At 39.1% G+C, this 24,136-nt stretch overlaps 2 protein-coding genes across 3 annotated transcripts; one reads left to right on the forward strand and one right to left on the reverse strand.

Annotated features, from left to right (window-relative positions):
* The first annotated feature begins 1,110 nt into the window (after positions 1-1,110).
* rlbp1b (retinaldehyde binding protein 1b) lies at positions 1,111-8,718 on the forward strand. The gene is made up of 8 exons (XM_042496354.2): positions 1,111-1,226; positions 2,385-2,422; positions 4,566-4,694; positions 5,233-5,437; positions 5,601-5,779; positions 6,425-6,583; positions 6,876-6,986; positions 7,270-8,718. Exons 2-8 carry the CDS (start codon positions 2,411-2,413, stop codon positions 7,396-7,398), a joined length of 924 nt encoding a protein of 307 aa, XP_042352288.1. The 5' UTR covers positions 1,111-1,226; positions 2,385-2,410; the 3' UTR covers positions 7,399-8,718.
* A 787-nt stretch (positions 8,719-9,505) lies between these two features.
* On the reverse strand, positions 9,506-22,960 carry abhd2b (abhydrolase domain containing 2, acylglycerol lipase b). Of its 2 annotated transcripts, XM_042496298.2 has the most exons (11): positions 22,788-22,854; positions 22,319-22,390; positions 20,775-21,003; positions 19,942-20,117; positions 18,707-18,874; positions 18,256-18,439; positions 17,170-17,262; positions 16,650-16,751; positions 16,482-16,551; positions 16,006-16,090; positions 9,506-13,148 (listed from the first exon to the last, which is right to left on the reverse strand). In XM_042496298.2, exons 3-11 carry the CDS (start codon positions 20,984-20,986, stop codon positions 12,922-12,924), a joined length of 1,317 nt encoding a protein of 438 aa, XP_042352232.2. In that variant the 5' UTR covers positions 20,987-21,003; positions 22,319-22,390; positions 22,788-22,854; the 3' UTR covers positions 9,506-12,921. The 2 variants fall into 2 exon arrangements, with proteins under 2 accessions (XP_042352232.2, XP_042352233.2); XM_042496299.2 differs by lacking the exon at positions 22,319-22,390 and having other exon boundaries at positions 22,788-22,960.
* Positions 22,961-24,136: the final 1,176 nt, after the last annotated feature.

Below are 24,136 nucleotides of genomic sequence, written 5' to 3' on the forward strand. Positions count from 1 at the left end.
GTTAATTATGACAAAACTTAACACAAATGTCCTCAATGATGAAGTGATGACATTTTATATCCAGAAAGTCAAAGGTCGAAGGAACAGAACAGGAACATTTGTTTCGATACTGAATTGATGACACTAATCTTGTGTGAAACTGTTGATTGTATAAATCTGTGCTGCCTGTTTGAAGATTTGTGGGAAGCAAACCTCACTGTGAGATGCCGACAAATCCTTCAAACGGCTCCATTAAAAGACTGAAATAAGTCATTCATTCTCAAATAGTTGCTGATTCGTTTTCTGCCCATCGAATAATCAAATAATCGATAAACTGAGCGGTCGCTGAATGAATTTAAGCTCGATCATGTTGCAGAACTGAGAGCATGTTTACAGAATATGATCAGCTGCGTCACTCCAAAATATGCACACCTTCACAAAACCTCTCGCTCTGACTTAAACGGCCTCTCTAAACAATGTTAGCCACCATCAGCTGATTAAGTTCATGCATGTTGTTACATGTTTGTAAGTTATGTGTTATGTTATTCTATCAGCGCAGTGTCTCAAAAACTAGGATAGATTTTGTCTGATTTCCATAAAAATTTGATTGACTAGATTTACTTACTAGACTTTAGCTGCTGATCAGGGTGGGAAGAATATTGATTTTAGTCAGAGAGACTGAGACTGTCTTCTAAATCTCAGTGCCTTGTTTGCAGAGTACAAATTAATTAAAGACTAATTAAAGAAAGTCATTCCTATTGTTGCTGGTCCCATTTAAATGTCACAACATTAAAACTACACTGAACTCTCATCGTCTAAACATGTGAATCAAACCCTCTGAATACAGGCCTCCTCTCACCCGAGTGCGATCACGTTGCACTAATCGAACTGGGACTCAGCGGTCACAATGGTCACTTTTCACTCAAGTCTCCTTGGAATGCAATAAAATCCCTCCAACCCCCCCTTAAAAACACTCTTACCTAAAGCATGCACTCAAAATTACATCATCCAAAATGTGCATTGGCCCTGCCTTTCATCAAAGGAGCACCTCCACCATTGGCCAAACACCCTCACCATCACTTCCTCCCTCCCTCTGCCACTTTCATACTGATTGAAAAGGTGAAAAAAAGTCAGATGTAATCTGGTGTGACGCCATTAATCCCAACACTACAAATCACAGCTCCCGTCCACTTCGCTCCACACAGACTCCCTGCGACTCCCCGCCAGCAACTTCACATCTGCCTCAGGTAAGACTCCTCTACTGATGTGGCTCCTCACTTCTCTTCTTTTCCTCAGATGTTGTTCGTATTTTAAACTCACGCAGATCTTTTGGGTTCCTTAGTTGGTACTGGAAGAGAGATTTTAACCAAATCAAAAGAATGTGTTTTTCTGGTATTTTGAGGGATTCGAATACTATATCTCAATGAGTGAAGACTACTGTTGGCTGAGTATGTGCATCATGGGACTAACTCTAGCAAGAGTTCAGGGCTGCATTCGTACTGCGACCAACAATCCCAAATATGCAAGTGCTCGTGGTTTTGCAGTTTTAAATGTCGATTGAGCGGGACATTATTATGTTATAATATAAAGACATCTGCAGTCTTTAGAAATATGCTATAAAGTCATACTACAGCAAGTGGAAGGTTTTAGTCTCTCCAAACCTACTTGCAAAATTGCAGTGTGTGGAAATGTAATTTATACTCAGTATAAAGTAATGGAGTAGTTATTTTAGATAGTCATAAATGTCTGCACATCAAACCCATCAAAAAATTGATGGGAAATGTGTCTAAAATGATCCAAAAGATATTTCTACTTTAAAAAAATGTTGCAGCTACATCAATATGTAGTTTTTACACTCAATTACGGGATATATTTTACGTTACGTTAGGGCTGCAACTATAACTGTTATTTTTATTGATTTATATGCTGGATATTAGTTTTGGTCTTTAAAATGCAAATTTAGTGAGGTGAACTTTACTTGAGAAATTAGAATTCTATTAGTATTTTATATTTGTATTAGATAAAAAGATACAACAGATGCTACAACCGTACTTTGAGGAAAACATGTTCAATCCATTTTAAATCTACTTTTTCAGTAGATTTAAGGGAAACTAAGAGCTCAACTTGTTGAATACATAATATACAAAGTGATTTTTTAAGTGATTTTGGCAATGATTCTTGGGGGTTTAAACTTTGACAAAAAAAACTAAACAGTAAGCCTGTCGATTATGAAACTAAAAGACTGTCAATATTAAATCTCCTGACAAATCACCCAGGAATGGCTGAAGTGCTAAATATAGCTGAATCAAGGTACCCTGTGATGGCAGAGCGGGTGGGATGAAGGGGGATTAAAGTGGAGTACAATGTGTCAATTTGTGTTTTACCTCCCTTTATTTTTCCTTCAGATAAGCTGATATAAAAAGCAGAAGAAATGGCTGTGGTTGTAAGTATCTGCTCTTCAAACTGTGTAAAGCTGTTGATTTTTCTCAAAGACATTTGATCAATTCTGATATTTTACATGGATTTTTGAAGTGTTGGCAGAGGAAAAACTTTTTTTTGCCAACACAAATACCTATTCATCCTCCCTTACATGGACTCAGCTGCAGCTCAACATTTCACAAGACCAAAAGCAGTTGTTATGAATGCCGTCAATGGCTACAGTGCCCTTAGCTGCTAATCTCCACTACAAGTCCTGGCTGTGTATTTACAGGCTTTACTGGACTCATGTGAGGGAGATTAATCAAACACTGAGGCCTATTGATTATTGCTCCTGCAACACTTCAAGGATATTTGTCTCACGTGGATACATCTTAAACTTCACGCGGCACAACAGTCTTCTTAAAAAAAATGACATTAACACATTTATTTTACCTAAAGCAACATGCACGTGCACAAAGAAAGATTTAGTAGCAGTCAGCAGAGAGGAGTACAGGGGTTCTGCAGAAACAATAAATGCACAAAGCTGTTGCCAGTGAGAGAGCATTCATGTGACCAGGCCCTCAAACTGGCACAGCTAGAATTCATCCATTATTTATGTTATTAATAACACCTGTGCTTTTCCTGCTATTATAAACTGCCTACTGTCGAAACGATCCATTCAGGTGAAGCCAATAATGTAACAGCCTGCTGAGCAGAGACAATTGTTATTATTATAGACAATAATGGGATTCCAGGGCTCGACAGTAATGGTTGCCATTAGCAACTATTTTGACAATTTGGCAACCAATTCTTGGCCACTTTTTGACACAGAAAAAAAAGGGCCAGCAAAACAAAATACATTTTTAATATATGTTTCATTGGTCATTGTTACAGTCAGAACAGCAACCAGACAATGCTGCATGTCTGTTGGTGCGTTTACTCCTATAAGTTCTCATCCCAAGTCCTCACATGTTGCTGCTTTGCAGTGGACTTCTGCATCCACATATTAGATTTTAGGGAGCTGGCATCTGCTCTTTACATTTCGGGATGCTGCTACCGCGATGTCCACACAAACACATGGTGGGATTACACAACATGTGATTGTGTTTAGGCAGCAACATCACATGACAACCAACACAGTAACATCAACAAAAGCACATGCTGGCACGGATGGTTAGGATTAGGCAAAGGAGGCACATGGAAAGGTGTAGAAAAAAACCTCACATTCAGAAGGGAAGTGAACGCCGGACTCTTGCATGAAAGTCTGGGGCTTGTTTGACCCATCCACCTCCTCTCCTACCTGCCCTATAGGCGCCCTTGCACTCCTTTCATTACATCATTACTGGCAGCGTTTCCAACTAACACTGTGTGCTCTCAAATAACACTGACCATCAGCATATCGGACTGACGCAACATGTGCTGTCCAGCTGTCTGCCGGTGTATATTAACAACAAAACCAGTTATGTCCGGCTGCGTTGTAAACTGAAGACGTCCAGGGGCGTATCATGCAAATGCGAAAGGTGTCTTTTGACATCAGGATTGTACACTAAAGCATTATCAAAGCGGCAGTAATTGATGAGATCAGAATGAGTACGGGCTGTTTACTCGCATGCACAAATGTGTTTTAGAGACAACAACGAAACAAAGTACGTTTTGTAGCTTGTAGGGCTTGGTTTCAAACCACCGTATTTTAACTGGTATTGAATTATGTTTGAATAAAAAGGTCTGTTCAAATTTAAGTCGATTTTATTTGTTCGTCAGGTGACAGAATGTTTGACTCCATACAATTTCTGAATTACGTATTCGCCTAACATGACTGCACATTGTAGAGCCATAATGAAATCCTACAATGGACGGAAAATGTAAACAAGATAGCAAGCTGCCTTTTGCTTAAATGCTTTGCTTTGGTCCTAGATATTGCATCTGTTAAACTCCTGATAGACACAAGTGAAGGGTGTTACATTCATTAACTGTGGCAGTTGAGCAGCCCCAGTTTCAGTGTGTGCAAACTGGTGCTGGGACACACAACAGAGCCATCATCAGGTTCAAAATGGCTGCTGTGAAAAAGTATTACAACTGCAGCAACACTCACGACTTTAAGTGCACAACCCACTTCTATTGCTGATCATGGCCAGTTGTCTGTTTTTACACGAATACTCTCTTTTCAGAGTGGAACTTACCGTATGGTGTCGGAGGAGGAGCAGGCTCTCAGGGCCAAGTTGGAACGTCTCACCGTCAAAGACCACGGGCCGGTTTTTGGACCCTGTGCAAGCCTGCCGGACCACACCAAGCAGAAGGTAACCAGACCTGTTATCAGTCAGAAATTTCAGGAGACAAAAAGTTACATTCAAGAGATCACTATACTACAGTGTATCACAGATCATAATGTGTATATGAGATAAATAAAGAAATGAAGCTAGGAGAGAGTTGAGGTTATAATGCAATATTAGCAGACACAGGAAACTGAAGCTTAGCTATGCTGACATGTGCATTTGCAGGCTTTGTCTTTTGCACCTGCAGCTCTTTTACTCATTTCTTTGAAAGAATGTACAAAAAACTCTAGAAAAACAGGCTAGCTGGTTAGCATTACATGCATCGTTTCACCTGTTTAGGAAACCTAGGATAACGGGTTTATCAAACAGAGAATGGCTAATTGGCAACATTGCACTGAATATCAGCGTAACTAGGGAGTCAGATTAAACCTAATTGATTAGATAGCATTGTCACACTGTGCTCCTCTCATTAACAAATATAACGTTTCATTTGGGTTTGGACAGTTATGTCACTAAGCTGTATAAAAGTTTCCAAACTGTCTGGTCCTGCTCCCCCCCTCAGGCCAAGGACGAGTTGAACGAGACAGATGAGAAGCGGGTGTCGGCAGTGAAAGAGCTGCGAGGAATGATAAAGGAGAAGGCAGATGCAGGTGACGACCTGGCTAAGGGTGTGCAGGACACGTTTGGGGAAAAACCAGACAGTTTGCTGGTCCGCTTCATCCGCGCCAGGAAGTACGACGTGCCCAGAGCCTTCGACCTGATGAAGGGTATGTTTGAAAGCAGACATGAATATACTGACAGCATTTTTATGAATGAATCTTCCAAAGTGTTATTGAACACCAAATATAAAACCCAGTTAATAGCTGATAACAAAAAGAAATGGCATATTTACAGCCTGGTGTGACAGTATTGTCCTGTGTTTCCACCCAGGCTACGTGCGCTTCAGGAAGGAATACCCCGAGCTGTTTGAGAATCTGACCCCAGAGGCCGTACGCAGCACCATCGAGGCGGGCTACCCTGGTATCCTGCCAAGCAGAGACAAATACGGTCGCGTGGTTCTGCTCTTCAACATTGAGAACTGGGACTACGAGGAGATCACTTTTGATGAGGTAACTGGATGGTTTCTGTGTGACCTCATGTCCCACAATGCACCTGGAAAAATAATTCCAAACTCACTTTTATTTAACCTTTTGAAATCTAGGCACATTTGCTTTTTTTTTCTCAGAAGCATGGGAGGCAATGAGCAGTTTAGGAAGAAATTAGTAAAAAATACAAGAAAATTACTCAAAAATTAGCAAAAACAAAACAAACAAAAGAATGCTGAAAAAACTGCTAAAAAACTACAAATGATTTGAAATATATATTTATGCTAATTTTGAATAATGTTCTATGGAATTTTTTCCTTAGATTAAAAGATAAATATATAAATCTCCAAAACAATTTTGTCAAATTGCTCGTTGTCTTCTTTTCCGCCATGTTTTTGAAATAAATCAAACCAGTTTGTTCAGGGGTCAAAGGTTTAAATACTTGTGTCTGAATGCAGCATAAGAAAAGTGATGTATAGTGATGTAAGTGATGAATACTATACTCGAGTAAATGTACTTAGTTACATTCCACCATTGGATCTCTTAATATTTGTTCTTCATCTCACTCCATTTTACTCAAACATGAACAGAAGACATAAAATGTGATTACTAGTATCAATAAAGAGCTAATAAATGTGTGTGTTTGTGTGTGTGTGTGTGTGTGTACAGATCCTGCGTGCCTACTGTGTGATCCTGGAGAAGCTGCTGGAGAACGAGGAGACTCAGATCAACGGGTTCTGCATCATTGAGAACTTTAAGGGCTTCACCATGCAGCAGGCGTCAGGAATCAAACCCACCGAGCTGAAGAAGATGGTGGACATGTTGCAGGTGGGAAAATCTAAACTCATGTCCTGAACTGGTCTGTGTGACCACAGGCGGAATGACAGCTGGGAGAAATACTGTAGAAAACCAACTTTGCATTTGAGTTTCAGATGCATGTCTGTATGCAGTTTGGAGGTTAGAGAATCAGATGTGTTTAGATTAAGGAAAGGGCTCTTCTCTGTCGTAATGTTCTGCTGCTCACTGATCAACCGGTACTCTCTGCAGGAATCATCCTCAGGGAAGTATTTATTAAGAATTCTATCACTAAAAGCATCTTACTGTTTCTTTTGTTCACCAGGATTCCTTCCCTGCCCGTTTCAAAGCTGTGCACTTCATCCACCAGCCCTGGTACTTCACCACCACCTACAACGTGGTCAAACCACTCATGAAGAGCAAGCTGCTAGAGAGAGTGAGTCAGACTGAGATGATTCAATAATAATGACAGACTGCAGCAATGCTGCGCCATCCTTCAGTTTATAAGATACAAACATGGCAGAGGACACAGTCAAACTAGTTTAAGTGCAGGGCTTGCATGTAAGATCACACTGATTTCATGTTATATGACGATAAATGAAGCTCCAAAGCATTTTGAGAAGTTTCTTTCAGACCAGGTTGAGAAATAAAAACGCACCTGCTGTCAAAGTACACAATGGTTGTGTAAATGCCTTTAACAGCCCCTGTCTCTGCTTTAGGTGTTCGTCCATGGAGATGAGCTGGAAAACTACTACAAAGAGTTTGACGCTGACATCCTCCCTTCTGAGTTTGATGGAAAAGGTTCCAAGTATGATGGCAAGGGCACAGCAGCCAAGCTGTTCGACTAAAGCCTCCTTCCTCCCTCCACGCCAACCAGGCAAAGAGCCTTTATGTGTAACAAATCCCCCACAGGCTGTGGAGACTCAAAGCCCAAATCTAGCTGTGTGGTTGTAGAGGAAAAAAAAAAGAAGTAATGAAAGAAAAGTATGCGAGAAGTTCAAATGAGGGCCTGACAAAGCACAGTCCAACAGGAAACCAGTCACCCTCTATAAACCATTTGGTTGACACTCAAACACTTTACAGTTCCTCAGTTTTTAGCACCAAAGCCAGATCTCCACCTTTCATGGGCCTGGAGGCACTGTCTGATTTACACCATTAACTACAGACTGCATATACTTAACTTACAGATTTTTTTCCCAAAGCATTGGTATGACAATGTCAGATTTTATACCCTCCAGACAACCATAGGCTTCACTTCGCACCAGTACGGTGTTAAATTAACCTTCGAGACTGGCTTGAAGTAGACAAATCATCATGATGAACATGTAGAGGCCTTAATTTTTTGCCTCATTAGGTGTTTTTGCACAGTAAAGCAGTTTTGAGTAGGAGCTGTTGAGGTGTTCAAAGAAACTCTCTAAAGACAAAATTTGCAAACTTATCACCTGCGTCCATCGTTTTAACGACTCGCAAACACAAGATCTTAGATCTCACTTACAGTCACCAACATAGAGAAGTTTTCCTGCTCTGAGCTGTGACTGATCAAAAAGTAACACAGACCACATGTCCTTGATGGTGGATTACACATTTTAAGCAGATTTCAAGGCTTTGCAGGTTGATTTTCATACCAAACTCAAACGAATGGAAGTCAGCGACTGTCTCGGAGGCAGTACAGAATCTAAAGTGGCATGCTTTGGGAAAAAGTCAGCGTTACTGTTAAGTATACATAACTTGTTGTTCATGTGTTAAATTTTCATAAGCACCAGCTTGATTTTTCAACCATTCAGATACACAAAAGTCTTTTAATGCCCTTTAATGAATGAGAAATTGATCAGATTTTCAGTCTAAGCACTCTAGCTGACCCACGTTAAGCCAAATGAGAGCACTTACCTTGAGATTCTCTGTCTCTTACCTTTAAATTGTGCTTAGTTTTGATCTTCACCCGCACAGCTTGATTGAACACTGGCAGGCTCCAGCTTTCTGAGTTTCCACCCTCTGGCCCTCCGTCGGCTCTCCTTGAAGTACAAGGCTGATATTCCAACAAGTGCCTGTCTGTCGTGTTTTTTAGATTGTTCTTCAATAATATAAATTTTATGAAGTTTACCCATTGTGCTACCTGGTGCACCAATAAGAATGTCAATAAATGTACAATAAACTGTATATAAATATAAGCTGTAGTCTTTGCGTCAATTTGAAAATCTTAACAGGAGAAAGCGTCAATAATGCTGGAGGCTCTGTGAGACTGTGCTTGGGCATGGTGGTGCTTTGAGCTGAATGCATCAACATGCTTACATGCTCACAAGCATCACTTTTACCAAGAGTGTTTCCCCCCGTTTTGCTCTACTGTGCTGTCATTCTTTGTATACTTGCTTCTTTGCCTGAAACCTCTCTCCTCGATGCATCAGCGTGACAAGTATGAGCCAATCACAACACAGTAGGGTGGAATTAGGTAAAACACATTGTCATCACAAAAGAGTATCTGAGAAAATACTCCTAAAACCTAGAAATGAGTGACCATTTGCAACACTTTCTCATCCCAAGTCTTGCTGGATTGTGCCCAAGCTGTAGGAAAACAAGCGCACCCACTTTTTTGGGGAGAAAAATAATGCTGCTCACAATGACAGTGCTAACATGCTGGTGTAATTTTTACCACGCCTATGATTTTAGCGAAGCATATTGACATGATAACATTTAGCTTAGGCTGATGGCTGTAGTTTTACAGGTCCTTGATCAAAAAGAATGTAATTTTTGACCTGATGGTGGTGCTAGAAAAAAAGTCCGGGGAACTCCAAACTCATGAGTATTCATCCTCTGTGCACGATGAATGTCTGTACAAAATTTCCCAGCAACCCTTTCAGTAGTTGTTGAGATATTTCAGTCCAGACTAAAGTGGTGGACTGAGGACGGCTTGAAGAAGAAAACGTAGAATAGGACACAATAATCAGATAATTAAAAAAATACTGTAAAAATATTTATTAATGGTTGAGTTTAAATAATCAGTCATGACTGTGCACCATATCGGAAAAACATTAAGATTAGACTCTAAATGTTACACCCACTATAGTGCCACACAGAACATTAAGACAGTAAAGTGCAAGCAAAGCAGTCCATTTATCAAACAACTGGGACATATTGCACATACAGACACAGAAGTGATACTGTTGCAGGTGAAATTAAGCTTTTAAAGGAGTTAAAACTGTAATAAGTCTGATGTTTGCATGTTGATTATTAAGACGTGCATGAGCTCGGATGCAGTCCTCTGCATTTATTTAACAGTGTCTGACAGGATGTTACCCACAGGAAACTGTGACTCATGTCAAACATGCAGACTACAGCAACAGAGAAATTCTTATTTTGTCATTGTTTGAGATATTTGTAAGAACATTTCTTATTGAAATATACTGTATCATAAGACATAACAGAGGTAAGTTGTGTGTGATAGTTTTCATGTATTCTGTGTTTTAAAGGGACACTTCTTCCCAAATCAAAAAAACATCTTTTTGCCTTACCTATATTGCTATTTATCAATCTAGATTTTTTTTTTAATGTGAGCTGTCAGGTGTTGGAGATATCGGCCATAGAGATGTTTGTCTTCTCTCCAACATAATGGAAGTAGATGGCACTCGGCTTGTGATGCTCGAAACAAGTACATTTGAACTCAACATTAATGACTGTTTCCAGAAATCATGACCAGTTAGTCAAAATAACCCAAAGACCTTGTTGTGGGCTGTTTCATGTAGGAACTAATTTCTTTCTACAGAACTACACTCACCAACTGGATAACCGCGCACAAGGAAGCGTGCATCTACACATGGACATGAGTCTCGTGCTCATGACAACTCAAGATTTAAACATTAATGACGTCCTCCTCGGCTAAGCTGTAACGTTAGTAGATACACCCTCTGTGCAATGATACTGTTGTCGGATGTAATTTGGCAGAAAGAAAATAGTTCCTACATGAAACTACTTACAACAAGGTCTGTGGATTATCTTGAGTAGCTGGATCATGATTTCTGGAAAAAGACAATGCTGTTGATTTTTTCAAATGATTTCTATTGGCACTTTGAGCACCACAAACAGAGTGCCATCCAGTTCCATTACATTAGAGAGGAGGCAGACATCTCTACACCTGATATCTCCAACACTCAGCAACTCACACTCAAACAATATCGACTGCTAAACAGCACTACAGGTAAAAGGAAAAATATGTATGTTTGATTTGGGGATGAACTGTTTATTGTTACAAAGATTTCAGTCTGTTCTTTTCTCTTCACTGCATTTACTTGTTTGTTTTTCCTGACAAACCACCCTGCTGGTATGGAGCAATAATAAGCAGCTTAAAGCCAACCCCCCCCCCCTTAAAAAATGTGGTCACTTATGAAACGTATCAATTAGCCCTTGTTCAAAGTTATGTCTGATATGAGACCTCCATTGTATTAAAGCCAAGGCCATGTACCTATTTTAGGGACTCAAATGGTGCCAAAATGCCCCAGAATCACTAAAAAACACAGTTGAGCTACTTTTTATTGAAAAGTGAAGAGTGCTTTGGTCCATTGGTTTGGTAAGCAGTGTAGATAGACTGAGAATCCACAATTGGATTAGCTATTACACACACTCACTGTTCCACATGCATTCTCTTCTCTCTTCCCTGTTCAAAGTTTCTGTTAACACAGTTTGACCCGGCTGTGTCCTCAACAGTCATGTCAATTTTTTCAATATTTGTGTCCTAAATTCTAAAAGGACCTTTTCTGATGGTAATAATCGAAGTTGACAGCAGCATTTAGTAAAACTGTATCGTCTGACTCCCATCCTCATGCTACTGCAGCAGTTCATGGAATGGGACAAGCTGACCTGACGCAGTACAATGTTAACACTAGTTTGCATGAAGAGACCTTATTTCCATTCAACAACACAGAAAGGACTGTAAGAAAAAAAATCGGTCCGTGTTTTTATAGCTCTCTACAACCTCTTTATAATCTCTTTAAAACCTGACACCCTGATTCTTTTATTGAATGTCAGCAGCAACAATGCATGCTGATGGTCCACTGCACACAATAGAAATATAAAATAAAAAAAACTTCAAATCAAATTCATTTAAAGTCAAATTGAGCAAAATTATGCCTCAGTATTTACATAAATAAACCAAACTGGCTGTTATTAAGACATTGCTTTTTTCCTGCAATAAAACTGCAAACTTCTTTTAATGGAAACAAACAAGATGATGTTACTGCTGTATATCAACATTAAGGAAAGTAAATGTACAGTTTAAACACAGTAGACGTGTTTGTTAAGCAACAGCTGCAGATCACCACTGTAAACCATAAATCACGTCATACTGCCGCTTCAAGAGGTAGCTCAATGATTCATGAGAAGCCAGAAACCAAAACTGCTGCAGAACTACATTCATATTAAGGCATTAAATCTAATAACAAACTTAACAAATTAAAATCTTAATGGCTTTTTTTAAATATAAAATAAAATGTCTCAAAATATAACTGTATAACTGATGTGGGTCTTCAGGCATTTATCAAAGTTTTTCTGGTTAAGGGTTAGGGCTAGGCTGTACATCGATATTTTGTCAATATTGTGATATTGTGGTGAGACCTAAAATCATCTTAAAGTTTGGATATCATAAAATTTTGTGTTGTCTAGTGTGTTGTCTTTTTCCGGTTTTTAAGTGCTACATTACAGTAAAGTGATGTAATTTTATGAATTTACTAGACTTAATGCTAGAAAACCAATAAATCCTGCAATATCGAGGTATTTGGTAACAAAAAAAATGTGATATTTGATTTTCACCATATTGCCCAGCCCTAGTTAAGGGTTTAGGCTTTAGACTGTGTCCTTCACAATAACATACATTTCTAGTTTAATCTAATCTAATCAAGCTGCCTCATAAGCCTGTGCACTCACTTATGAATATTTGAGCATATTCAAAAGTTGTCAAATGTAATTCATGTAGAAAAATACATCTTGTTCTTCTTTCTAAATGCAAGTCAAAGGTCACAAATTTATTCTCAGACAGCAGTATGTTCCCCCACTAATTATATCACTGTGCTTTCCAGACTCAAGAAGCACCAGCTGCCAAAAACCAGCAGAGGGTGAACTCATGTTACACTGGAGGTTAACTGGGAACAAGAGGAAGGACCAGTTCACCATGGGCTCATATTACATTTTCAGGTATCTTCTGCGAGTTTCAGTTTACAACTTGGTGTACCTACTTCCACTCAACTTTTTCTAACCCATTTAGTGATTTCCTACATTCCCCCAAAATCATTTATATACTGCAAGGCCATTAGCAGAGCAAAGGCAGAAGAGTGTGTTTGTTTTTGTATTTTTGGTAATTTTGTCACCAGACTACCATGTACAATATGTTACCCACTGAGTGTCCCCTCTGTGCTCTGCAGGCAGGAGTTCATGTCCTGCTGGCTGCTCCTCTGGCAGGCTGGCCGGTTCTTCTCCCAGTGGCAGATGGCGTCGGTATACTCGACTATGACCTTGTCCATCCAGGTGAGGGGCTGAGGGAACAGTACGGCTCCCTCAAAGAAGCCCAGGTGGCCTCCATGTTGGGTCAGGGCAAAAATCATATTGGGCATCTTTTCTACAAACAGAGGGAGAGGATTGATGATTGTCTTTTTTACTCAACAGTATTAATTATTATAGCATGGCTAACACCTTATTTGCTCCCACTATTTATCTAAACAACTGTTGAAATGTAGTGTAAACATCTGCAACAGGATAAAAACTTGGGGCTTGTTGTCAGCAAGATTCCCTTTTTTTAGCTTGTGTGTGTACCTTTTTTATTATTCAATGTCCCGTTTCTAAATTTGGATATTTTTGCAGGTCTGTGAACACAGTTCAGGCGGAGCTCGTTATGAATTCTTTGTTCTTCACCATCATTTTGAGGAGTTTGAGTAGCAGGGTGGATAATTGATCTATCTCTAATAATTGATCATATAAATGAATAAGAGGAGCAGCTGCTGCAGAGGAAGTGAAAGCAAACTTTTAGACCTAACCCGATTAAGTTTCATTGTCACTGCCTCTGGCGTTTTGCTGCTCTGTCTGAGTACGCTCTGCACTCTTTAAGTGTGATGCCATGAGTAACAAAACGATCCATTTAAACGATCTAGCTCCAAAAATATGAAATCGATAGGTGGCGGCAGATGTTTTAATCATGGCAGGCAACCACAAAGAAATTAATAAGTAGGAAACCCTGATATTACTTTCACCCTGTCTTTCACAAGTATTTAAACCTCTGAACCCTGAGCAAATTTGTGCAGTTTCTTTCAAAAACATGGAGGAAAAGGCAATGAGCATCTTACCAAGAAATATTCTACTAACTGTAAAAAAATAAGTAGATACTATATAATTATCATAATTACATATTTAAAATGATGTGACAAAATGATTATAAATTTTAAGCACTTTCTCTGGGTAATTTCCTTGTTTATTTTTAGTTTTTCTCTTTCTTTGTATTCATTCTTTATCCCTAATTTGCAGGTAATTTTATTTTACTTTCTTTTTTTTAAAGTAATTTCTTACTACTTTTTGGGTCATTTCTTCTTTCATTGCTCATTGTCTTCTTCACATTTTTGAAAGAAACCAAGCCAAATTGTGCAGATTTCAGAGGGTTAATAACTGCTGTAGTAATCATTGCCTCTTACCTTTATGTTTTGGTTAAAAAGATGATGTTTTTGTTCATTTTTATTTTTTCATTAGTTTGCACTGGCCTACACACTTTGATTTATTAACCAGGCACTTTACTTTACAAACTTTACTTAAGTAGGTTTCTCAAATGGTAGTTTTCACTTTACTCATGTTCTATGGAAGTAGTTGTACTTTTACTTTTACTTTATTCTTAGTGCTCTACCCACCACTGCATTAACATTGACAGGGAAGTTAAAGGACATTTTGGGATTTATTTGGCACAATCACAGATACAGATTCGGATAGAGCTGGTAAAGACTGCACAGCAGAAATATTTTTGCTGTATTATTTGAGAGGTTGTTATTTTTCTGCACTTCATTGTGTAACTTTTTTCCCCCCGTCAAGCATCCCCATTTCTTTGGTAATTAAAGGCCTCATGATGTTGTCAGTGTGAAGGTAAATAATTAAGCTCTGCTGCTTTGCGGAGGTGACTGACTGTGAGGCCACTGGCCAAGACGCTCGGTTTCCACAAAGAAACACGCCGTCCTCCTTTCCCTTTCTGTTACTCTACACCTACACACTCTCTCCTACTGTAACACTTTTGCAGATGCAAACACAAACACATTAACACGCTGAAATTTAACTAGATATTGGGGGTTGCTCTATTAGGCACTAAAGTGTCTCTAACTCTTATCTTAAATGTTTTGCAGAATATAATCACCAAATCCCAAAATGTTTCAAGAATTGTCAAGATCTAAGAAAACCTGTAGCATTATGTGGCATATTTGTACTTAAGTACAGTACTTGAGTAAATTTACTTAGTTACATTGCACCAGTGAGGACAGGTTTAGAATTTCACTTGTCAAGCTTTGAGTCATTACTCACACTGATTTACACACATAAGGGCCCGTGCATGTGACCCACTGAGGCAAGACAAGGCACACACACACACGGGCACACACACACGCACGCACGCACGCACGCACGCACGCACGCACACACACACACACACACACACACACACACACACACACACACACACACACACACACACACACACACACACACACACTGCTCTATATATATAATCCAGCAGCCCAGTCGTATCACATGGCCCTGAAAAATTCAACAAGACCGTCTGGGTTGGGCGGCGTTGAGCAGATAGCTGCGACAAGACTTTATCAACACTTAAGACTCCGACTCCAGTGTCCAGCTCCAGAGCAGAGGAAGGACAACGGGTTCATTTTGCTCTACACTGGTCTGAATCTGTGTCACTGTGAGGACAATGTGTCACTGTTGTAGTCATTCAATCTCTAGGAAACACACAAAACATTTACAACAAAATATGAGTTGTCATAGCAGCAGTTTCGTTAACTCCTCCACATGTTGCTGCATAACTGAAAGTCTATGAGGAGATCATACTTGCATACCTTCATGTGGCTGTTTTTAAAGGGTGTGAACATTATTATTTTATTATCATATATTGCTTTAAAGTGTGATCTATTATCTGATTGGTTCACTAAGGCAGGTTTGAAAGTTATTTAACAGCCTTTGTCTCTTAATCATGAGAATCTGCTGAAGACTTTTCTACCACGTTTTTTTTATGTGTCAGTGAAGATCACTTAACCATAATGATTAGACAAACCTTTTTTTAATACTTTATGTCAAACTGTGTCAGGGTTACTTTTAAAATCCATTTGGATAAAACACATGAAATATCTGATACTGCTGTAAATGAAATACTTCACATCACAGCCAAATACTCCTAATTATCCACCATTAATGAATGAATCTTGTCTATTAACACAAACCTGCGAGCGTGCGTGGAATATCCAGTAGTGACTGATGAACGAGTGGGTCGTCTAAGGAGTTAACCAGGAGGAGAGGCACAGTGACCTGGAGATAAAACAGCAGTTTGTTTGTGAATGCCTTTGTACGGAGCAGCAGTCGAAGTAGTGTTAGTAGGAGATGTAGTGGTGGATTTGTCAGTGTAGTACTGCTGTAGAAGCAATACTCCTATATAGATAAGGTTCCAATGAAAATGACTTAAGCAAACCTTTTTTAATACTTGTCAAACTGTGTCAGGGTTACTTTAAATCTGTTTGAATAAAACACTCTAAGATGGTCTTAAAGTAGAAAAATGGTAGAAGGGTGCTACTAGTGAAATTTGGAGTACTTTAGTGGTATCAACAGCAGTAAAAGTAGAATTAGAGGTAAAAGTAGAATTAGTAGTATTTATATTAGCACTACATTATCAAGCTTTCTGTCCAAACTTGTACACACTTACGTTCTTGATGTAGTGCACACAGCTCTCCTTCTCGTAGTACTCTTTTAACGAGCTGTGGCCGTGAAATTTCCTGCAGAACAAATTGTGTGATAACATCAGTGACAAGCTGCAGAGTTTGTGGCAGCCATTAGAATCAAAATCAAAATATAAAATTCACCCAAACCTCACCTCATGATGCTGTCGTCGATCTGCATCAGAGATGTGGCTGCATACAGTCTGCCCAGGTCTGCGTCACCAATGTTAGTGGAGTTCAAGTTGAGCAAAGTGCTCCTGAGGAACGATGCAATAAAGGTATTTAGATAAATCATGGCAAGAAGGTAAACCTGTGTTTGCCTGGACACCTAAATGCCACACGTTTTTTAATGCAGCAACTCCAAATCATTCACAATATTAACCAAATTTTTCAGCATCTGCTTGATGTCTAGGAATGATTTCTTGTCTATACTTGACTGATAGACAGTCAAGGAAGTATTGGATGTTTATCTTGGTGTGGTGCTGTAGAAATCCACGGCAACAACTAAATGTGAAATGTGAAAGCAAGGAGAATTCAAGCTTCATCAAGTTGCTTTCTGAAATACACAAAAGAATAATACAATGCTGCAGTTTATGTATGATAAAATGACACTATCATAGACTTGCAGGGATTATCACATCACTAACAACAGAAACTCTTGTTGTGTTTCTTCACCTGTGTGACAGGATGAGCTTCTTCATATTGTACGCCAACGCAAAGTTGTAGAGCCTCCGGCACTGATCCCACTGGAGGAATGTTTCATGGGCCCTTCACAAACATACAGACACATAAATGTATGTACACACAAAGTGTGTTTGACCACTTCTAAGATACTATAGCTTAATTTCTGATGAGAACATACAATATAATGCATACTGGGGCTGAAATTAAAGGTCAAATGTGTGGGATTTAGGGGAATATATTGGCAGAAATAAAATATAATATAATAAATATGTTTTCTATAGTGTATAATCACCTGAAAATTAAAATCATTGGGGTTTTTTGTTACCTTTGAATAAGTCCTTTATATCTACTTAGGGAGTGGGTCCTCGTTTATGGAAAATGCCATGTTCACCACCATGTTTCTACAGTAAGCTAAAAGGAACAAACCAAACACTGGCTCTAGAAAGGACTGTTTGCCTTTTTGCATTTTCGCATTTCAGCGTTGGCCACTGTTGTTAGAAGCCCATGTGCAACGAGCAGCGTTGGGGAAACACTAATCTGTAATGCGAAATTGCTTTGTTTTTATCAGTTTAAATCGCTGGGTCTGTTTGTTTTTGGGGAGGAGGAGACCTCTGCGGCTACTTCAACTCCCACAAAAAATCTCCTGAGTGAGTGGATCAGAATAAATGTGAGCACAGATAAAGAAAAAGGGTAACCACACAATAGCATATGGCAGACAAGCTGCCTTTCCCCAACATACCAAACAGCATTGGAAAAACACATATTTGTAACATTAAATGCTTTATTTACTGTTTTTACTAGTTTAAATCAAAGGGTTTGTTTGTTTTGGAGAGGAGGAGACCTCTGCTGATAATTCGGCTACCGGTAACACCACCTGAACAACCAAAACTGAATAAGTTCTAGCCAGGAGAAGTTTCAGCTGGTTGCATTCTGCAGTCCTCACTGCTAAACAACACCAAATTCCCCTAAATCTCACACACTTAACCTTTAAAGCTGCACATCAGCATATTAAGCTATGCATTTTTAGTCATACCAGGTCCTGGTTACATACATTTGTTTGTCCTTCATTCTACCAACCTGAGGGCGCTGTAACCCTGACAGACGGTGACACAGCAGAGCACTCGTTCCTGATTGGAACGGCTCTCACCCAGGAACTTACAAACGATGTTCCCCCCAAGACTGAAGCCGATAACCACCAGCAGAGTCTGAGGAAAAGTTTGTTTGATGGAGCCCACCATGGCTGCATACTCCCAGGTACAACCTGTATGAAAGAGAGACACTTTAAAAACTGTGTATTAGTGATTAATATTTAAGTATGACACTAGATAAAAAAGATTTTCGAAATTCTGTTTTTCTGATTTCTCAGTGTGTTTCTGTGTTTTGACCACATTCTCTGTTGTATTTCATTTTGGTTTGCTTCCCCTCATTTTAAAAGTGAACTAGTAGTGAACTTTCCCACTTTGGTTTGGGCTGTAACATGTAATCAAACCCTTCTTCTAAGTCTCCCCTGTGATGTTTCCCTCATTACCGTAGGTGAACATGCGTGGCGAGGTGAGCTCCATGTTGGGCAGGGCTCCCAGGTGGTTGAGGACGGCGCAGCGGTAACCCTGCCGCTGGGAGTGATCCACAAAGGTCCGAATGTAGTTCTTCTCGCTATGGTTACCGATCCCAGGGCAGATTACCATGGTAATGTCATCTGACATACACACACAGACAAACAAGAGGGAACACATACAAAGTGGAGTCATGTGTGAGTGTAAAATTGAATGTTGTGTGATGTGTGTGTGTGTGTGTGTGTGTGTGTGTTTGTTTGCGTTTGTGTGTTGATTTAATTGGCTGCTGAAATGCATGGCATCCTCGCTCTATAGGGATTTCATTAGTGGTCTTACTGCTCGTACAGTGTACTCACGATCCAAACAAGCACATAAAACTCAGGAGGAAAGACGGGAAAATCAAAAACAAAACAAATAACAAATAATAAGTTATGTCTTCATAGACAAATAATCTTCGTAGTATGACAAAGGATCAGTAGTGTTGGGGAAGAAGTGGAGCTGTTTGGGGTAGTCAGTGTATTGCATATAGTTAGATGTCTGTTGGCAGAAGCAGGCTGGAGTCTGAAAGTAATTAGCGGCTTCAGTTCCCCATCTATGCTCTCATCAAGGCCACCAGACTTTACTGACAAAAACAGCAATTTGAAAACAGGAGCTGCTGGTCTACCGCTAATTTAATCAGTAAATAAGTGTTATTGTGTGACTTTGGTGAATCCGAAATAACCCTTTAAACGCCAAAGTCACACAGTAACACAAACAAAATTACTGTATGAGGCAGCAGCAGACCAGCAGCTCCTGTGTTCAGCGATGTTAAATCACTGTTTTTCTCAATGGAGTTTGGCATGAAAGAAAGCGATATATCGGCTTCATTTTCCCATTGGAAACCATTGTGTACCATAAAGGTAAAAAAATACTCTCAACAGAGTGCTGTTAAACAGACATCGATATTTTTGGTTGGGACTGTTTTTTGGTGGCTAAAATGCATTTTGTTGCTGACTCCATCCACAGCTGTACATTGCTTAGCTTCCATGTCAGACTCCTGTCTGCTTCTCCAAACTGAAGGCACGCCAACTGACACCTACTGTGTGTCATATACTGTCTATGGATAAGTATAACCCCACTTAAAAAAAACTGAACTATCCCTTTAATATACAGTAAATCCAAAGCCAACTGCTTTGGTGCCTTAACAGACAGACTAGCTTTTGTCACTGACCTCCTGTGCTGTGTTCTCCACGAGCTTCAAAGAGGTCAAAGCTTGCTGTGGCCCCATCCTGCATGGTGAGGAACTTGCGGACCCCGCAGGGTGATGGAGTGTTGACACGTCCCATCTTGCCATACAGGGCCGTCTGGAGATGTCCACTCTTGCCCCACAACAAGGGAGGAATGTATCTAAAGAAAAGTTTCATATTACATATCACGGCTATAACCTCTACCCTGACGATGTTTCAGCTGAGTCTTAGTAAAGTTTTTCTCACTACAGATGGGCCCACATACCACTCCAGCTAGAGGAGGTGGCAGACAAATCAGCCCAGCCAGATGAGTTGGATTTGAGCTGGAGAAAATTACTCATTTGTGGTTGACATTTTCATACCACCAAATAATGTAACTAGACACCTTACTCCCATGTTCTTGTCAGTGTGTTAGAAATAAGTGGGTCTCCAGCCAACAAGATTTAGCATAACTTCAAAATGATATACTTGTCTTAAGTGATCAAGTCTCAAGATCAAGATGTACTGTATGAGCAACTCAACATAAGACTCATCCATGTGCAAACAGCAATGGTTTGTTTGGCATAAAGAGGACAACATTAATGTTATTTCACACATTGCTATGTAGATAAACAAAAGGCCACTCTCTTTGGGGGCATTAGTGGCTATTGTGAAAAAAAGACAAAAAAAGAGAAGAGGAAAAATGTCCAAAAGAATCCTAGAGTTATGATTCTCTTAATTATATATTTAAAATTATATTACTGAAGTAATTCAATGATCCAGTTCAAGGTGCATCACAAGTTTGTAAAACTGGGATTGTATAATAATAACGACTCACTCTTTGGTCAGCAGCGGGCAGGATTTGAGCAGGAACCGGCTGAGTGGTGTATCTTGGTAGATGATCTCTGGCGGGGATGTGGTACTCTTCAGGTTCAGATAGCGGACGATAATATAGAGGACAGTTGCCACAGCTGCCAACTTCACGCCATCAAACATGGCCGGCAGCTCCGGGCCAAAGGTGCTCATGTCACCGTCCTCGAGGGTAGCCATTGTGAACAGGACAGGACCTAAAAGCATTTAACTTTCATGACTCATTATGAGCTCAGAGGAGGTGGAGTGTTGTTTATACAATAATGTGGCGCTGGATTATCTAACTTATCGAGTAAGAAAAATTCCTTATAATTAAAAAAAAATAGAATTAGACCAATATATGCAGTACGTCAGTTTGCCCATGATGGTTTTGGGGTCTGCCTTCCTCAGGATGTGTGCTGTTTTGACTCTCTTTAGCGAGCTGCAAGCCCTGAAAAAAATATCTGTGGTCTGGTGTCAACGGAAAGTTTTACTTTCTCTTGTTACTCTGAAGTCTGTTTGAAGAGTTTACCCAAAGCAAACCTAGAATACGTGGCACAAAATTTATAAAAACTGTCTGTAGGCTCAAAATATCAGGTCCAGGAAGAAGTGGAAAAACTACTATGACACTTTACTTAAGTAAAAGTAGCTATACCACCATGTTGAAATGTGCCTTTATATGTATAAGTCATGCATTCAAATGTTTCCTTAAGTACAAAAGTGCTGGCATCAGAATACTAAATAGAATGGCCCACATTGGCATAATGTATATCATGTGATTGGATTATAATTAGTAATGCATTCAAGTGTGCATTTAGGAAAGGGGAAAAAATGATACAGCATAATATTGTGTTACTTTGTGTGCCAATATTGTATTGATTCTCGAACAAGAAGTATTCTTTTTTGTTTTATAAATTTAATTTAATATCTAAAATATACATTAACTTTTGGTAGCTACTTGAATAATAAAATCAATTGCTTGTTCTGTCTACTAAATATATTTTGTTGATAAAAAAATATTAAAGTGAGAAATCTTTGAAATGCTATGTTGACAAATTTTTCCATAACAGACATATTTTTTTTAAAAAAAGGTCATAAATTGCAATATATGTTATAGCAACACTCAAGTTCATATTCGCAATAATATTTTATTGTCACTATTGTAGTATTGTAGTATTGCGAGAATATTGGAGTCTGGTGATTTACTACATTTCTATCTTAATATACGTATAGTCTTATATTACATTATAATTTGTTCACTGATCACATTTTTGTTTTATTAATCTGAATCTACAGATTGACTAAACAAGTACAATATTTCCCCTGAAGTGTGGTGAAGCAGAAAAAACGGAAATACTTGTGTAAAGTACAAGTACCTACTTGATCACTTCCCTTTACTTTGTATTAAGTGTTTCGATTCACACTAAGTGTGAATCGAAACATTCAATACAACTACTATAAATAACTACTATAATTACAGTATTAACCTGCAGAAATACCCTCTATTGACTTAAAAAAAAAGTTTTTAACCACCTTGTTATCTGACTTTGAAGAAAGTACAGTGGTAGTGGTCCCTCCTTCTTGTCGGATGATGCTTACTCAGCGCTGGAAAACAAACAATTCATCCCATTTGTAAAAACTAACTGGTTTCGTTGCCTCAGGAAAAAAAAAACATAAGCAAACACCAAATACATACGAAACCACCATGTTATATGGTGTAATATAACCTATAAAAGTATTGTTAATGCATGAACGACAAACGATAAAAAAGTAGAACAGAATAGAACAGAATAGAATAGACAGCTGGGCTGCGGTTAAGTGTGCAGCAAGTGTCCTTGGTTGAAGTTCCTCACACTCTTTCGTTAAGTCACTCAGGTAAAACTGTTCCTGAAGAAAGTCGAGGTGAAGCTGAGGGCTTCAACAAACGCAGACACAACATAGACTTTACATAAAGTACTTGAAATTGTGCTAAAAAGTACACAAAGTACACAAAGGACATTACCATGGCGATTTTTGGCAGCCTGTCCGGGTTCTGGTCGGATCCACCCCGAGCTGAGCTCAGTCTGTGAACACCGTCTGTTTACAGCAGAGCAGTGACTAACCAGCGGGGAACTCAGGGGGCGTTCAATTACACCCATAAAGCTCCGACTTTTGAAAATGCAAGTCGAAAACAAGTTAGAAATAGCCTAACGCATTTAAGCTTATTCTTTACGTGACTTGAGCTGTTTAAATTCTGTAACCTACATGTTATAATAGTTATCGTTGCTCATCTATTATGAAATCTCCGTTTTCTGAGTCATATCCGAGGCTATTTGAGCGTCCTTATTCGTCGAGCGTACTCCTGAAATCCGACAGTACTTGAAGGCAGCATGACAAACAGCGGTGTAGCTTACTTCCTACTTTAGAGAAACTGTTAATTTACAGTAACACAGTGTGCTGTGGTTTGATTGTTCAGAGCCGTCTGTTGTAGACCATTGTTTGCTTACCTTTGACAAAAACAGGCAGATGTCAAACAATGTAATGATGATAAAAAATACTGACATAACTTCCCACTGTGTTAGGCAGCTTTTTAAAGGTAGAAGGTAGATTTATTGGTCATTTTTTAAACCAATTTTCTTTTTTTGTCCTTGATCCTGCTACACCTTTGGAGTAGGATGAGTTGATTAAAATCAGCAGCTACTTTGAATAATCCACCCAGTTCCTTGGGCATGTTGCTACTGGTGGCATCATTTGATTCCTGCAGTGCATTTTTTTGAGTCTTGTGTCCAAATGGCTTCAGCAATGTCATTTGGGAATTATAACTGATTTAGTTTGCATAATCTCACAGGCAGTGCTTACACAAATAGGAGTGTTTGTGATACCACAAGAGATTAAAAATAGGTTATAGGTAGGGTGACGTTTTTATGGGAAGTGACGACAAAACAGTAAGATCAACAGATGCCTTTTTGGTTATTATATGTTTAGAAGGGAAATTGTTGAAATTAGAGCAGTAATTGGTGTCACCTCAGCTTTCAGTGATCAGTCCGACTCTCTTTCATTGAGTATTTAACCACTGGAGGGCGCCATCCACTAATAGTATATACTACAGTACAGTGTGAGGTGTGGTATAGTGTTGGAAAAGAGTGTAAAATAACAGTATTTCTCTGCAAACCCCTGACAATGTATTTAAATTTATTTATATCTTTGAATTAGGATATTTTACTTTGATTTTATGTTTTTTGTCTGACAGCCGCTGCTGCCACACAGTTGACAATTTTCCATTTTCCATTTTAAGATGTTATTGTTTTAATTCAGGAAAAATTTGGAGAACATTGTTTTTCTGTTTATCTTTTAATGCCATCACTTTATTGA

Source organism: Plectropomus leopardus, chromosome 7 (genome assembly GCF_026936395.1).
Source record: "Plectropomus leopardus strain MGB_pleo_1.0 chromosome 7, ASM2693639v1, whole genome shotgun sequence".
Taxonomy (NCBI): Eukaryota; Metazoa; Chordata; class Actinopteri; order Perciformes; family Serranidae; genus Plectropomus; species Plectropomus leopardus.